The sequence below is a fragment of the Drosophila hydei genome, unplaced genomic scaffold (genome assembly GCF_003285905.1).
Source record: "Drosophila hydei strain 15085-1641.00,03,60 unplaced genomic scaffold, DhydRS2 tig00000232-arrow-arrow-pilon, whole genome shotgun sequence".
In the NCBI taxonomy this organism is placed as follows: Eukaryota; Metazoa; Arthropoda; class Insecta; order Diptera; family Drosophilidae; genus Drosophila; species Drosophila hydei.
Window position 1 is genome coordinate 1,471,801 of NW_022045690.1, and position 14,435 is coordinate 1,486,235.

The following is a 14,435-nucleotide window of genomic DNA, read 5'->3' on the forward strand; positions in this document are numbered from 1 at the left end:
GCTGGCTGGCTGGCTGGCTGGCTGGCTGGCTGGCTGGCAGCTAGCAATGTTCTGTGTTGTGGACACGTAAAAACCTTATCACAAATGCGTAGAGTGGGCGGTGCTGCCACAGCCAGCGATAAGCCGTGCACGTCTGCGACATTGTCGCATTTGTCGTCATCAGCTTCTGCTTGGCGGGCGCACACGTACGGCATATAAATAACATTTCGATTTGGCGTATGACAAACCGAGCCAAATGCCACAAATTATGCAGCCAGCTAACACCCTCAATGTTCGCCCCCAGTGCCAAGATTCCCCTTTATCTGGCCACAAAGAAAAAGGCAAACATAAAAGGAATGTAAATCGAGGAACTCGACATTGCGCATACGACGCGTGCACGCCACGCCTCACGCTCCAAAAGCCCCAAAAGCCTTTGCATAGTTTTAAATGCCGTCTAGCATTCGACATTGACTTGAATGGGAAAGAAACTAGAAAGCGACTGGTTGAGCCTTTATGAATTCCAATTGAAGTACACCATTAGTGGCCACAGCTCAGCCAAGGACTATTAACAGTTACCGTAAGCAGCAGCCACTTCGCCTCTCCATAGCTGCCATTCCAAAAATGGCTTCTCATGAACTCTTCAGAAACAAGCTGAGCTCTTTCGAAGCCTCAATGCTGACAAAAGCCCTTAACGAAGCAAATTGTTGCTACTGCACGAACAGCAGAAGCTAGGCAATATCTATATAAATATATATGTGTACATAAGCATATATATGTACCTGGCATTATAAGAGCGGCGCTATTATGCAACAGTATTATAACGTCCCATCCGTATGTATTTGACATTCCAATTTCAATTTAGATTCAATTCTTTCGCATCCAAGTAGGTCTTCATATTTTGTTTGCCTTATGCTGACGACTTGATTTCCCTTAGAACAGTTCAACTCGAGTCGCAGTACTCAAAACAACAAATAAAGCTTAAAAAATTATAAAAAATAATATTCGATTATCCAAAATTCCTAGTCAGATTCCCAATAAGAGTGTAGCTTTTAAAAGTTCAGTGGAAAAAGTCAAAATTTGTTTGCACGCAGATAATATTATAGAGCAATACCTTTGCTGGTAAGCGGAAGTTGCCCTGGCCAACTCGACATTATAGACTAACTCTTCCCCCTAGAATGCTCCAGAAAAACCCTAGAGAACGTACCACGATTTATCGTCGAAACTCCGATCCTAAGTAGTTGCTATGCTTTTCTGGTGTACAAATAGTAACGCATACACAAAAATATATATATACACACACACACATACACAAATATGGTCATACACACCTAGTTTTGTTTCTAGGTAAGTCGAGTGTAGGCTTTAGAAATCTTGTAGAACTTCTCTTTTTAGAATGCTCTGAGAACACCCGATCTTGAAACTCTGATCCAAGCTTGTCATGCGGATGCTGATAATCTAATAACAAAAGAACACGAACACAATTAGTAACCTATTGCAGGTGAGTCGAGATACCTCGTAGATGTCACAAACTATGCTGACTCTCTATTCACAGAATGCTCCAGCATTAAGGACGACAACCGATCCTAGCTGGTTAAAGACATATATATTTTATAAGTAACGATCGAACAGCTCACTGAAGACTACGTTTTAGATCACATGCAAAATATTTTATACATATTTTATAATGATATACATAGTTATATATATGCCATATAATTCCATTTTTATGCTAGGATGGAATTCATATGAGTATATTATATTACTTTTCTTTTTATACATACTTAGGGCCGATGAGCTCAGATGGTGACCGGTAAGTGGACGTCGCTTATAAAGTCTAGAGACCTCCATATAATACCCGTATACCCTTGCAGATCGGACTAGGCATATAAGGCGTACATGGAATACAAATTTCATACAGATCAAATAGTTCTACAAACAGAGAACACTTCGTCGACTGCTCTGATGGCAGGATGCGATCTAGTTAATATATATAAATATATATAATATATATATATATGTGAACGTGTATATGCTCATATATATATATATATATATATAATATATAAAATATATTTTAGACATTTTATATACTTCAATTCCAAGATGCTGCTCCACACTTTAGTCGTTTCTTCAATACACTATTGCTGGCTATTGAAACTTGTTTTGTGCTTTATTGGATTGAGACTAATTAGATGTTGCTTGCATGCACAACACTCTGGGAAGGCACGAAAGCGAAAGGCAAATTCCTATTGGATGTCAACAACTTGGCCTGACCTTCATTACTGTCGCATTACACAGGGAAATGAACAATGAGTCGTCTATTGGCTATACTCGGCTGCGGACTTCAGAACATTAGGTAGGAGGGGCAGAGGAAGAAGCTAGCGGAACGGAACGGAAAGAAACGAAAACGGAAAAACTAAAATAACTGTCACTAAATAAGCCAATGCGCCTTAATGGAAATGTCAATCGCAAGATAATGTTTTATTGTCCCATTGAAATGATTTCAGTTTGCATTGTTATCGAAGATATTCAATACAATATGGCTGTGACTGTGACTGTCTAGTCGGATTCGTAATGGACTCCGAGAGTCTAATACAAAAGCAGTTTTCATCTCGTATTTATAATTTTGTACAGCATACTGTGTGGAGCCTCTATCAATCAAGAGCTTAATCCGCAGACGCACAAGCTTCACTTACAGGGTATTGAGCAGTAGTTGGTACTCAAAACTATGATTATGATGCTGAAACAATGTTAAATGAACCTTGATGAGCACTTTCCAAAAGAATAATGCCACGAAGTGCAGTGCTGTACTAACTGCATGCTAAAGTCACTGCCAGCGGTAGGGGCATGGGCATGGGCATGGGCATGGGCAAGGGTTGGGGTAGCATGTAATAGGTATTAAAGGGTGGGCGAGGCGGGGTAGCTACGAGCTGGATGACATTCCATTACCTCGACAGGGACAAGCTCGTAGTGGCTTACTTGGGGCAGTGCTCTGGGCGGGATCGGGCATCGGAGAGCCGGCTGCAAACAGCTGCCGGCACAGTAGCTATCAACTATAGTCGAGGAAATTACTTTTAACATTTCGAATGCTGGCTGCCAGTTGGTGCAGAGAGCAGGCCGGAGACGCCAGCCGGCAGCCGACTTCAAAGTATATATATTTATGTATATATGCTTAAAAAAGTAGAGGACGAAGAAGAAAAGAGAGCAGTCTAGAGCGGAGCGGGGCAGGACGGGGCGGGGCGGTAAACGGAGCAAAGTGAAGCAAATGAAAAACAGGAAAATTATTTGATTTTTATGCATTTCACTTAAACAGCAAAAAAGGGCAGTCGGGCCAAGGGCGGTGGGACGCTTGGTGCTGGGACGACAGCATGGATGAGTAGAAGCTGAGCTGGAGTCGCAACTGGATTTGAAATCGGAATCGGGATCGAAGTTGGAGACAGGGCGCCGTGCTGTCTGGCAACTTGCTTGCATTATAGATGAAGTTCCGTGCGAGAAATAAAGCAAATAAATGCAATCAGGAATAATAATTCGAGCAGCAGTCAAATAACTTGATTTCCCAGCGCCTGCGACGCATTAATAACATTTACAGCGTTAAGTCCCAACACTGTCAGGCCGTAAGCCCCGTTAAAATAGCAGGCGAAAGCGTAAGAAGTCCACGAATGCCTTGTCAAGAGCTCAAGCGCGCTGCTGTCGTAAATAAAGCCAAAGCCTATCTTGAACGCCCCGAAAATTGCACAACACTGGCTAAATATGGAATCAACATGAAATGCTCCACACTAAACATACCCTGTAAATAGTAACTGTAGCTTGAGTGAACTAAAATGTGTGAACCGAGCTGGAACTGAATTAAATTGAAAAAAAATATAAGAAATAATTTAAAGTTTTCAGTTGCCTAAATAAAAAGCTGTTGATGTATATTCTTTCAGATCTTAAATTGTATTATAAAAAATTATACGAGCGAAAAGCTTTCAGCATGCTTAGCTTCAATACGCAACTCAAAGTTGCTGAAAGCTTTAATGAGCTTTGAAGAAACTTAACTTGTTCTATTCAAGAGTTCGAGAAGCTATGGGATATACTTTCAATTTATGTTAAATAAACTGGATCAATACAATAAATCGATCTGAAAGCTTTAATGTGCTTAGAAAGCTTTGATAAGTAAGCCACCAAACTATAAATTACTATAAAATGTACTTCGCTGACTTAATTCCCTTTAATGTGCTTTAATTTATAAATTGACTCAATTCCCTAAGTCGCACTGAGAGCTTTAATGTGCTTTAAAGCTCTGCCGACAATGAAATCTCATAAATTTGTATGAATTGGACTTCAGTTAGTCTATGCAAGAAGTTCCACTCCAAGCTTTATTAACATTTAGTGAAAGTTCAATGGGATCAGTTTCACAAATTTAAGCCGAATGCTGAACTTGAACTGTGACTGCTGTCACTCTCAATGATGAATAAATTAAATGATAGCTCACATTTGGTAATCCTTTATTTACAATAAGTTAAAACGTATAGCTGCCCTGTGGGCATAGGGTATTGAATCGCAAAAACTTGTTGGCTTATGCCGCAGGCCAATAGATTCCAGTTCATGTTGCATGCCCAGCCCAGCCACCGGGTGTTCCGTGCCAACATCAGTCGCCGGCTGGCAAAACTTAATTATGCATGGTTAACACGAAAACTCAATAAATTTTCAAATAAATTCACAGGAAAACCTCCATGTGTGTGTGTGTGAGTGTGTGTGTGTGTGTGTATTGGTGTGCGGTCTATGTAAATTTTATTTGCTAAAGGATTTTTCATGAAGTTTCCTGCCGCCGCCGCTGCTGCTGCTGCTGCTGCTGGTGTTGCATTTAGATTTATTTGCGACGTGTGTGTTATGTAAAACCTATTAGAGCGCCACCCAAGTCCAGGCAGTTGCCCAAGCACAGCTCCAGGCACAGGCTCAAGGCCCAGCTCCGGCCCCGTCCCCGTACCCGTCCCTGCCTCTGCCTCTGCCTCTGCCCCAGTTTCAGCTCCAGGTCCAGGCAACAGGCTCAGCTCAGCTCAACTCACGTGTGCTACTGCCGGCCATTCAATTTCGCCCGGGGCGCTCAACTGTTGCACAAGAGCTGCCGCAGGCGCGGTCAGACGGACGGAGCGAGGCTAGAGTCGAAGGCACAGCCTGGCGCTCGACCAGGCAATAGCCGTAGCTCCAGGCACCTGGCAACTAATCGCCTGTTGAAATGGCTCACACAGCCGCCAAAGTAAGGCAAATTTATTGAGTTCTCATATTGAGCAACGTTATAAGAATAATGCAGCAAACAAAGCCGACCACCCACGACAACAGCAACCAAATAAAACTGAGCTAAGTAATGGCAGCTGGAGCTGGGGTTGGAGCTGGGTGTTGAAGCTTTAGTGCGCTACACTTGCCTTGATGGGCTGTGTTGCATAAGTCAAGCAAATAAACGATTGAACTTGAACTGTTCATATGAACCAGATACATGAGTCAACTAAGCTTTTCATAAGAAATCGTTTTACGAGTTAGCCATAAAGTTATTCTGTGCCAATTTAACAGTTAAGTCAAATAGTTCATATGAACCAGTTTAATAGATCATTGGAAGCAGTTACGTAAATAAGCTTAAACCATGAGCCAGCTTACTAGTTCATATGAAACCACTCTACAAGTAAGTTGGCGAGCATTATGAATCCGAAACGCAACTCACTTAAACAGCTCATATGAACCAGTTTGATTAGTCAGTAAACCAGCTCTTAAATGCCAAGACTCAAAAGTCAGCTGAACAGCGTCTGTAAGCCAGGCACACAAATCAGCTCAACAGTTCATATGAACAAGTTTCATGAACCTCTTTAGCAGCTCATATGAACTAGTTGCAAAAACAGTTCATTTAAGCGAGATGAACAAGCCTATTAAACTAATTGAGTTAGTTCATATGAACCAGCTTCGCAAACTAGCTGAGTTAGTTCATATGAACCAGCTTCGCAAAGTAGCTGAGTTCATATGAACCAGCTTTGCAAACTAGTTGAGTTAGTTCACATGAACAATAATTACACCAATTTAAAAGTAAAGTTATTTGTTGTTCATTCAAATTTATGTAAAATACCTACAAGAACTAGTTTTCGGAACTAGTTCGTTCCCGAAGTAACCACAAAAATCTCCAATCAAAATATTCTAGGTGATATGAAGGTCGTTGTGGGCTACTGGATGCGCTATCAGCACAAACTACTGCAAAAGGCACACCCACACACGCACACACGGATAGCTAGGGGAGTTGTAAGACTCGAAATACTTTGCAAAAAGTAGCAGTAGCAAAAAGTGAAATGAAGCCGAAAAGCAAATAGAGCATAAATTACGCAAATCCAACACGACACTTTACAGCGTTGACTGCGACGCCAGCTGCAGCAGCAGCAACTGGGGCTGAGGCTGAGGCAGAGGCAGAGCCAGAAGCAGAGACAGAAGCAGCGACAGGACGTCGCGACAATCCTGCCGGACACCTCAAGCGCATGTGTGAGTGTGTGTGTGTGTGTGTGTGCGTGAGAGCTTAAACACACACTCGTACAGTGGGAGTCACAGAGACAACAAATAAGTTAAGTCAAAGTCAGAAAGGCAGACAAACATTGCGTGCGAACGAGATGGGGGAGGCAAACATAATGTCATGACATCTCTGTCGCACGCGGGCAGTGGCCAGTGCAGTGCAGTGTGTGCAGTGCAGTGCAGTAAAAGTGTAGCATGCAATCAGGCGCCAAATGCTCAAGTGTCTCATTGTCAGCATGTTGCATGCAACACGCCGTCGACTGCACCATCGGGGCACTGGCAAAATAAAGTAAAATGAACAGCAGCAGCAGCAGCAGCGGCAGCAAAAATGTTAAAGCAAGTAAATAAACATTGTGTGCCATTATCAGGCACAGCCAGCAACAACAATCACAACAGCAACAGCAACAGCAACACCAACACCAGCAACAACGACAACAACAACAACGACAACAATCAGCACACCAGGCAACATAATTTGCAGTTGCAACTGAGAACTTTTCAATGGCTTGAAGCTGAAAAAGCTGACAACCCAGAGAGGGCACAAATAATGCCGCACAGTGGACTAAAACTGTTTGCATTTTGTCCAATATGTTTTTAATGTTTTAAAATATATCTAATCTCTGAATGAAATTTATTTGTATTTTGAAAGCTGGTCGAATGAATGCCTATATCAATTACTTCTTTAATATTATGGCCATCTTAAAGTCTTCTAATTTGAACTTTAGGCTAAGAGACCTTTAGGCACTGTGCGATGTTGGCTGCAGCCGGTAACGGCAATGTCCAATGCCTGGCACATAGCCCGGATATGCCGGCGTACCCGATACTGTTCGTGTGTGTGAATATGTGGCTAGTGAGTGTGAATAGGTGTATGTGTGTGTCTGAGTGTGAGTGAATGTCTGTGTGTGTGCAACGGCATGGTTGAACAGTCAATGGCGGTGCAGCCGAAAGGCCGGAAGTGCAGCCGAGCAACAGCAATGCAAGCGTGCCGTGTGTGATTGGGTGTGTGTGTGTGGTGTGTGGTGTGTATATGTGTATATGTGTGTGTGTGTGTGTGTGTGTTTGTGAATCGGCTAAACAAAAAACACAGCAAGCAACGAGCTCTGGCAAAAAAAACACAAGTTGACATAAAAATTGTACAAACTGAAAATGATTTGTGGGGTCCAGAGTCACCTACAACCAGGCAAGACTTTTTTTTAGAAACACACACAGGCACACACATACACACGCTATCGCTCATAGCAAATCAAATAAATCGCCTGCATTGACGCTTGAACGATTAGGAGACGAAATGACACATGGGACAGCAATTCTCATTTTTGTTGCATCTCCCTGTGCCTCAATCGCTCAATCGTTTCTGCTCGTTGTGTGACATAGTTTTCGGTTCAGTGACCTCTCGCGGCAGCTGCAACTGATGCAATTTTATTGAAATGATTCTGTGTTTTTCTGCAGCGCCTAGAAAAAACATCCAGCTAATTGAAAGCAATGCAAAAACCTGCCAAAAAATCAATTTAATATGAAAATGCATTTCCCATCAATGGCAATTGCTTTATCTTTGAAATCAATTTACGCAAATTAAAACTAAGGTCAATTTGCTGGCACGCAAAACAAATTTCAATTCGGTTGAAATTCTCCAAATGTGGGTCAAATGAGTTCCTGAAAGCTTGGAAAAATGAATAAGCCTAACTCTCCATGTCATATGAAGCCTCCAGTATGTTTAAAGTAATACTAATACTAATACTAATACTAATACTAATACTAATACTAATACTAATACTAATACTAATACTAATACTAATACTAATACTAATACTAATACTAATACTAATACTAATACTAATACTAATACTAATACTAATACTAATACTAATACTAATACTAATACTAATACTAATACTAATACTAATACTAATACTAATACTAATACTAATACTAATACTAATACTAATACTAATACTAATACTAATACTAATACTAATACTAATACTAATACTAATACTAATACTAATACTAATACTAATACTAATACTAATACTAATACTAATACTAATACTAATACTAATACTAATACTAATACTAATACTAATACTAATACTATACTAATACTAATACTAATACTAATACTAATACTAATACTAATACTAATACTAATACTAATACTAATACTAATACTAATACTAATACTAATAATAATACTAATACTAATACAAATACTAATACTAATACTAATACTAATACTAATACTAATACTAATACTAATACTAATACTAATACTAATACTAATACTAATACTAATACTAATACTAATACTAATACTAATACTAATACTAATACTAATACTAAAACTAATACTAATACTAATACTAATACTAATACTAATACTAATACTAATACTAATACTAATACTAATACTAATACTAATACTAATAATAATACTAATACTAATACTAATACTAATACTAATACTAATACTAATACTAATACTAATACTAATCTAATACTAATACTAATACTAATACTAATACTAATACTAATACTAATACTAATACTAATACTAATACTAATACTAATACTAATACTAATACTAATACTAATACTAATACTAATACTAATACTAATACTAATACTAAAACTAATACTAATACTAATACTAATACTAATACTAATACTAATACTAATACTAATACTAATACTAATACTAATACTAATACTAATAATAATACTAATACTAATACTAATACTAATACTAATACTAATACTAATAATAATACTAATACTAATACTAATACTAATACTAATACTAATACTAATACTAATACTAATACTAATACTAATACTAATACTAATACTAATACTAATACTAATACTAATACTAATACTAATACTAATACTAATACTAATACTAATACTAATACTAAAACTAATACTAATACTAATACTAATACTAATACTAATACTAATACTAATACTAATACTAATACTAATACTAAAACTAAAACTAATACTAATACTAATACTAATACTAATAATAATACTAATACTAATACAAATACTAATACAAATACTAATAAACTAATACTAATCTAATACATACTAATACTATACTAATACTAATACTAATACTAATCTAATACGAATACTAATACTAATACTAATACTAATACTAATACTAATACTAATACTAATACTAATACTAATAACTAATACTATACTAATACTAATACAATACTAATATAATAACTAATACTAATACGAATACTATACTAATAATATACTAATATAACTAATACTAATACTAATACTAATACTTAATACTAATACTAATACTAATACATACTAATAACTAAATACTAATACTAATACTAAATACTAATACTAGACTAATACTAATACTAATACTAATACTAATACTAATACTAATACTAATACTAATAATACTAATACTAATACTAATACTAATACTAATACTACTAATACTAATACTAATACTAATACTAATACTAATACTAATACTAATACTAATACTAATACTAATACTAATACTAATACTAATACTAATACTAATACTAATACTAATACTAATACTAATACTAATACTAATACTAATACTAATACTAATACTAATACTAATACTAATACTAATACTAATACCAATACTTATACTAATACTTATACTAATACTTATACTAATACTTATACTAATAATTATACTTATACTAATATTAATACTAATACTAATTTATATAGATTAGCTGAATCGAATCAAACTTCTGCTTTCAAGGCCAATAAACTTCAACATGCGCTGCATTAAGGTTAATGGGGCAGCACAACTTGGCCAAATTGTTTGAGGAGTTTTGGAAACAGGCCCCCAGCCCGGCAGTTTGTTGACGCTATTCTCGGCCCCATATGAAGGGGCATTCGCGTGGCCTCGCCTGACTTGGCTGGCCGCCTAATTAGGAGCAAGTCAAAGTCACGTGAAATGTTGCCATCGATTATGATGAGGTCACACTGTTGCTGCTCTAATGCCAAGCACTTTGGCCTAATGCATAGAGGACTGTCCAGATTCGTAGGCTCCATCGAGCATGTTGTGAGCCAGTCTGCAGTGTGCTTAAAGACTCGCAACTCGCAGCTCGCAACAGCGGCACAAATTGTTCATGTTGGCAGACAGCAGCTGCATAGGCCGTAGTCCATGGCGGCCGACGCTTTTGGTCACTGTAATTAATACCAACATAATTATATTTGGATAACACAAGCGTAATCAAGATTAATTGAGTAACAGCAGGTAGTTTGCATAATTAGAGCTCGGTTGCCAGACCAGATAGCTCTCGATGCTCAGCCCTGTGGCAATGTTCATCGTTCATTGTTCATCGCTCATCGTCCAGCAGCAGCAGCAGCAGCAACATTTCCATCAACTGGCCAATGGAAGCAGCGTTGACTGTTCACTGTCGTCACTCCATGGCCAAAAAACATAATTTACAATTTCAAGTGCGCCTCTCACTCTAACACACTCTATCACACTCCCTCTCTCACTCTTACTCGCACTCTCACTCTCACTCTCACTCCCTCTCTCTCTGTCTCTTTTTGTTTCGCTACGTCGCCAGCTATCAGTATGCTTTGAGTTTTGGCTTTGTGCTTTGGGCAACAGCATGGGCATCAAGTCAACTCCATCATCGTCTTGCTCAACTTCATTTGATTACAATTGTTCCTGCTGTTCCTCTTGTTACTGTTGTCCCTCCTGTTTCTGTTGTTCCCATTGCTGTGACTAGTATTGTATTTGTTGTTCTACCTCCTGTTGCCGGGACAATGGAGCGTTTGGTTGCAGCTGCAGCCACAGCTTAATAAGAACGTCCAGAACTAATGACCATTGTCCTGGCCTACGACCTAATGGACTCCATCGCCTGCATGTATGTACTTACTTAACCAGCCATACAAAGTTGCACATTGTTGTGCAGTGCTTCGCCTTTCAAGTGCTCGAATAGATTTCTCTCCTTTTTGGGTCTCAGGCCATTTGCAATTTGTTGCGAAAATGTTTATCTAAATTGAGTTTCAATAGAAACGTAAGCCCGAATTGAATGGCTTATAAGCGTCTGATTCGGGGGCAGGTTTCAAAGCCTTCTTAATTATCGATATCATGAAAGATTACCGATAACATTGTCGACGGTATGATGTAATCATTCCATGCTTAGATCATTGATTAATATAAACACATCTTTACACTCTACTTTCTGAGGGTTTCTAAGGCACTATCATAACTCATATACACATTTCTCTTATTATCGATAACTCATGAAGTCAACTCTACTCATAGTTTTATTGGAATTCGAAAGTAAATTAATTTATTTTTCTAACTTCATTTAATAAACGACAAGCTGAGATTCCCTTTACATTTATGTTTGATAGTACCTGTTGTCAGATGGAGGTATATAGAGCTGCCCCGGCAAAATCTTTTCCGGCAGCTGCTCCTGCACCGGAGTGCGTCCGTACATTTCTAGTTGATAGCAGAAGAAGTCGTACACATAGAGCTCCTCGGGCGCGACATAGTGAAAGGCGACCGGATAGTCCGAGAGGCAGTTCATGCACTGTAGATATCAAAATCGTAAAAGAACTCGAGTAATATCTGTGAGTGGACTTACGGCCCGGGGATTGTAGTAGGCGTACTTGAAGAGCCAAAAGTCCAAGCCGTTATACTTAGACATAAGTAAGGAATATGGCGCCATGGGAAAAAAGCGATTACGCAGCATTAAGTCGCGCGAATCGCCGGCGCGTACGCCCAGATTATAAAGACATAAACCCATCTCCACGTCCTCCGCATGATCGTCCTCCTGCCGGCACTTGCTGCTATCATTCATGCCGTGCACAAACAAACGCAGCGCCTCCCGACTTAGCACATAGCCGCTGCCTCCAGACATGTACGACTGACCAAGCCAACAGCAGACGAAGTCAATATTAATATGAAAACTATAGAATGAAATACATCTTTGAAGCACTTACTGCATTTCCAAATGGATTGTGGAACAGCTTGTAGTTGTATCCGAAGTGTAGAGGCATATCTGGAGAGTAAGGGTATAGCATGTGGCGTAGATTTTCCACAAATACATAACTGAAGCAGAATGAGAATCGAGAAGAAAGGCCATATATAAGACAGGAAAGTAACGTGAAAGGAGGCAAGAAAAGTTAGTGAAACTGAGAAAGAGAGACATGGGGAAACAGCGATAGGCAATGAAAAAAAACACAGAGATTCACAGTTAAGAATGAGAGAGAAAACTGAAGAATAGAGAAGAGATTGAGTCTGAGACGAGGCACTGAAATTGAAGTTCTGATCATTGTAAGAGCTACGGCAATATGCGAATATTTATGTCAGCCTTATCAAGTTTCCTGTTTCCTAGTTGAACTGGTTCACTTACTGAACTGACTTACTAGTTGAACTGGCTCACTAGTTGAACTGATTCACAAGTTAAGCTGATGCAATTGCTGAACAGGTTCACTCGTTGAACTGATTCACTAGTTGAGCTGACTCGCTCACTGAACTAATTCAGGTATTGAACTGGTTCACTTGATGCACTGGTTCACTTGTTGCAATGGCTGACTAGTTACTGGCTTACTAGCTAAACTGATTCACTAGCTGAACTGGTTCACCTGCTGTACTAGATCACTAGTTGTGCTGGTTCACTAGTTGAACTGATTCACAAGTTAAGCTCGTGTAAATGCTTAACTGGTTCACTCGTTGAACTGACTCATAAGATAAATTATTTTGAACTGGTACATTTCTTGAACTGGTTCACTAGGTGAGCTGACTCACTCACTGAACTAATTCACTAGCTGAACTAGTTAATTTTCTGATTCACTAGTTAAATCGTTGCTAAGCTAGTTCACTTGTCAAGCTAGTTCACAAGTTGAGCTGACTACCTAACTGAACGGATTCACTAGTTGAACTGGTTCTATAGTTGCACCGGTTCACTAAATGATATAGCTAGATTCACTTTAGAAATGCTTATTTCGAATCAGTCGTCAGCTTATTAAATTTTTGTTCATCTCCAGAACTAGTTCACTGGATTCAGACTAGCTCACGTACGTATCATCGTCGGCCTTCATAAACCAATCCGCCTCGTGCCGCTTGTTCTCGTAGAGGTAGGTGAAGGCCTCCTTTGTCTTGCCCCACAGCACGTCGTATGAGTCCGGCTTGGTCAGCACGATGGTGTCGAGCTCATCGTCTGATTCCGAGGTTATGAAATAGATCTTGTTGCAACGCTTGCCCCACGTACGCAGTATGTGCACCGCTCGCGTCTTGTGGTACTTGGGTGTGGTCATCACCCAGCAGAGCACGCGCACCTCTCGCTCCAGCCTCGTGGCCAGCGGCTGTCGCGAGTTCGAAGTGTCCAGATCACGCCTAGCACTCAGCGTCGTCAGCATCATGACGTCCCAGTAGGCGTAAAGCGTGATCAATGCCACGCTGCAGATCAGTCCAAAGGCCAGCAGATGACGTCGAGACAGCCGATAGAGTGTGGGCTGATTGCCCATGAGAAACACATGCAACTCATCGCGTTTCTTGGGCGTGGAGCCAACTACTTGCACCAGCTGCTCGTGCTGCAGCTGCTCCAGTGTGATCTTGTGCTCAGACATGTTGGCACTGGCTGTGGCCCCGTTGCCGTTGATAGAGATAGCGCGCTGCCCCCTGAAGTGGCATCTTATCTCGCAACAACTGTGCCGTGCTCGACACTTGGCTAATGGATATTGGACCAGGGCTGCTCAACGTGTCACATTCAACCCAAGAAATAAGATAAACAATAGGTTACTCCAAGACCTTTACTATAAAGTGCCATTCAAACTGCCTTGGCTATAACTATAGACTATTTGGCCTTGTGAATGGAGCAAACGCCTATCAAACTGTGAAAGATATGAACTTAGCAAAAGATAGTGAACGTTAACCTAGGTCT

General features: G+C 39.4%; 1 protein-coding gene and 1 long non-coding RNA gene across 2 annotated transcripts; one reads left to right on the forward strand and one right to left on the reverse strand.

Moving 5' to 3' along the window:
* Nucleotides 1-929: 929 nt before the first annotated feature.
* Nucleotides 930-2,579, forward strand: LOC111596038. The gene is made up of 6 exons (XR_002751234.2): nucleotides 930-1,098; nucleotides 1,154-1,323; nucleotides 1,372-1,477; nucleotides 1,532-1,789; nucleotides 1,851-1,959; nucleotides 2,058-2,579. It is a non-coding gene; the product is annotated as an uncharacterized LOC111596038 (long non-coding RNA).
* A 9,305-nt stretch (nucleotides 2,580-11,884) lies between these two features.
* Nucleotides 11,885-14,121, reverse strand: LOC111596042 (glycoprotein-N-acetylgalactosamine 3-beta-galactosyltransferase 1). Its single transcript, XM_023310078.2, has 4 exons — nucleotides 13,574-14,121; nucleotides 12,493-12,601; nucleotides 12,135-12,416; nucleotides 11,885-12,080 (listed from the first exon to the last, which is right to left on the reverse strand). The coding sequence occupies exons 1-4, from the start codon at nucleotides 14,119-14,121 to the stop codon at nucleotides 11,889-11,891; spliced, it is 1,131 nt and encodes a 376-aa protein (XP_023165846.1). The 3' UTR covers nucleotides 11,885-11,888.
* Between the last annotated feature and the right edge of the window lie 314 nt (nucleotides 14,122-14,435).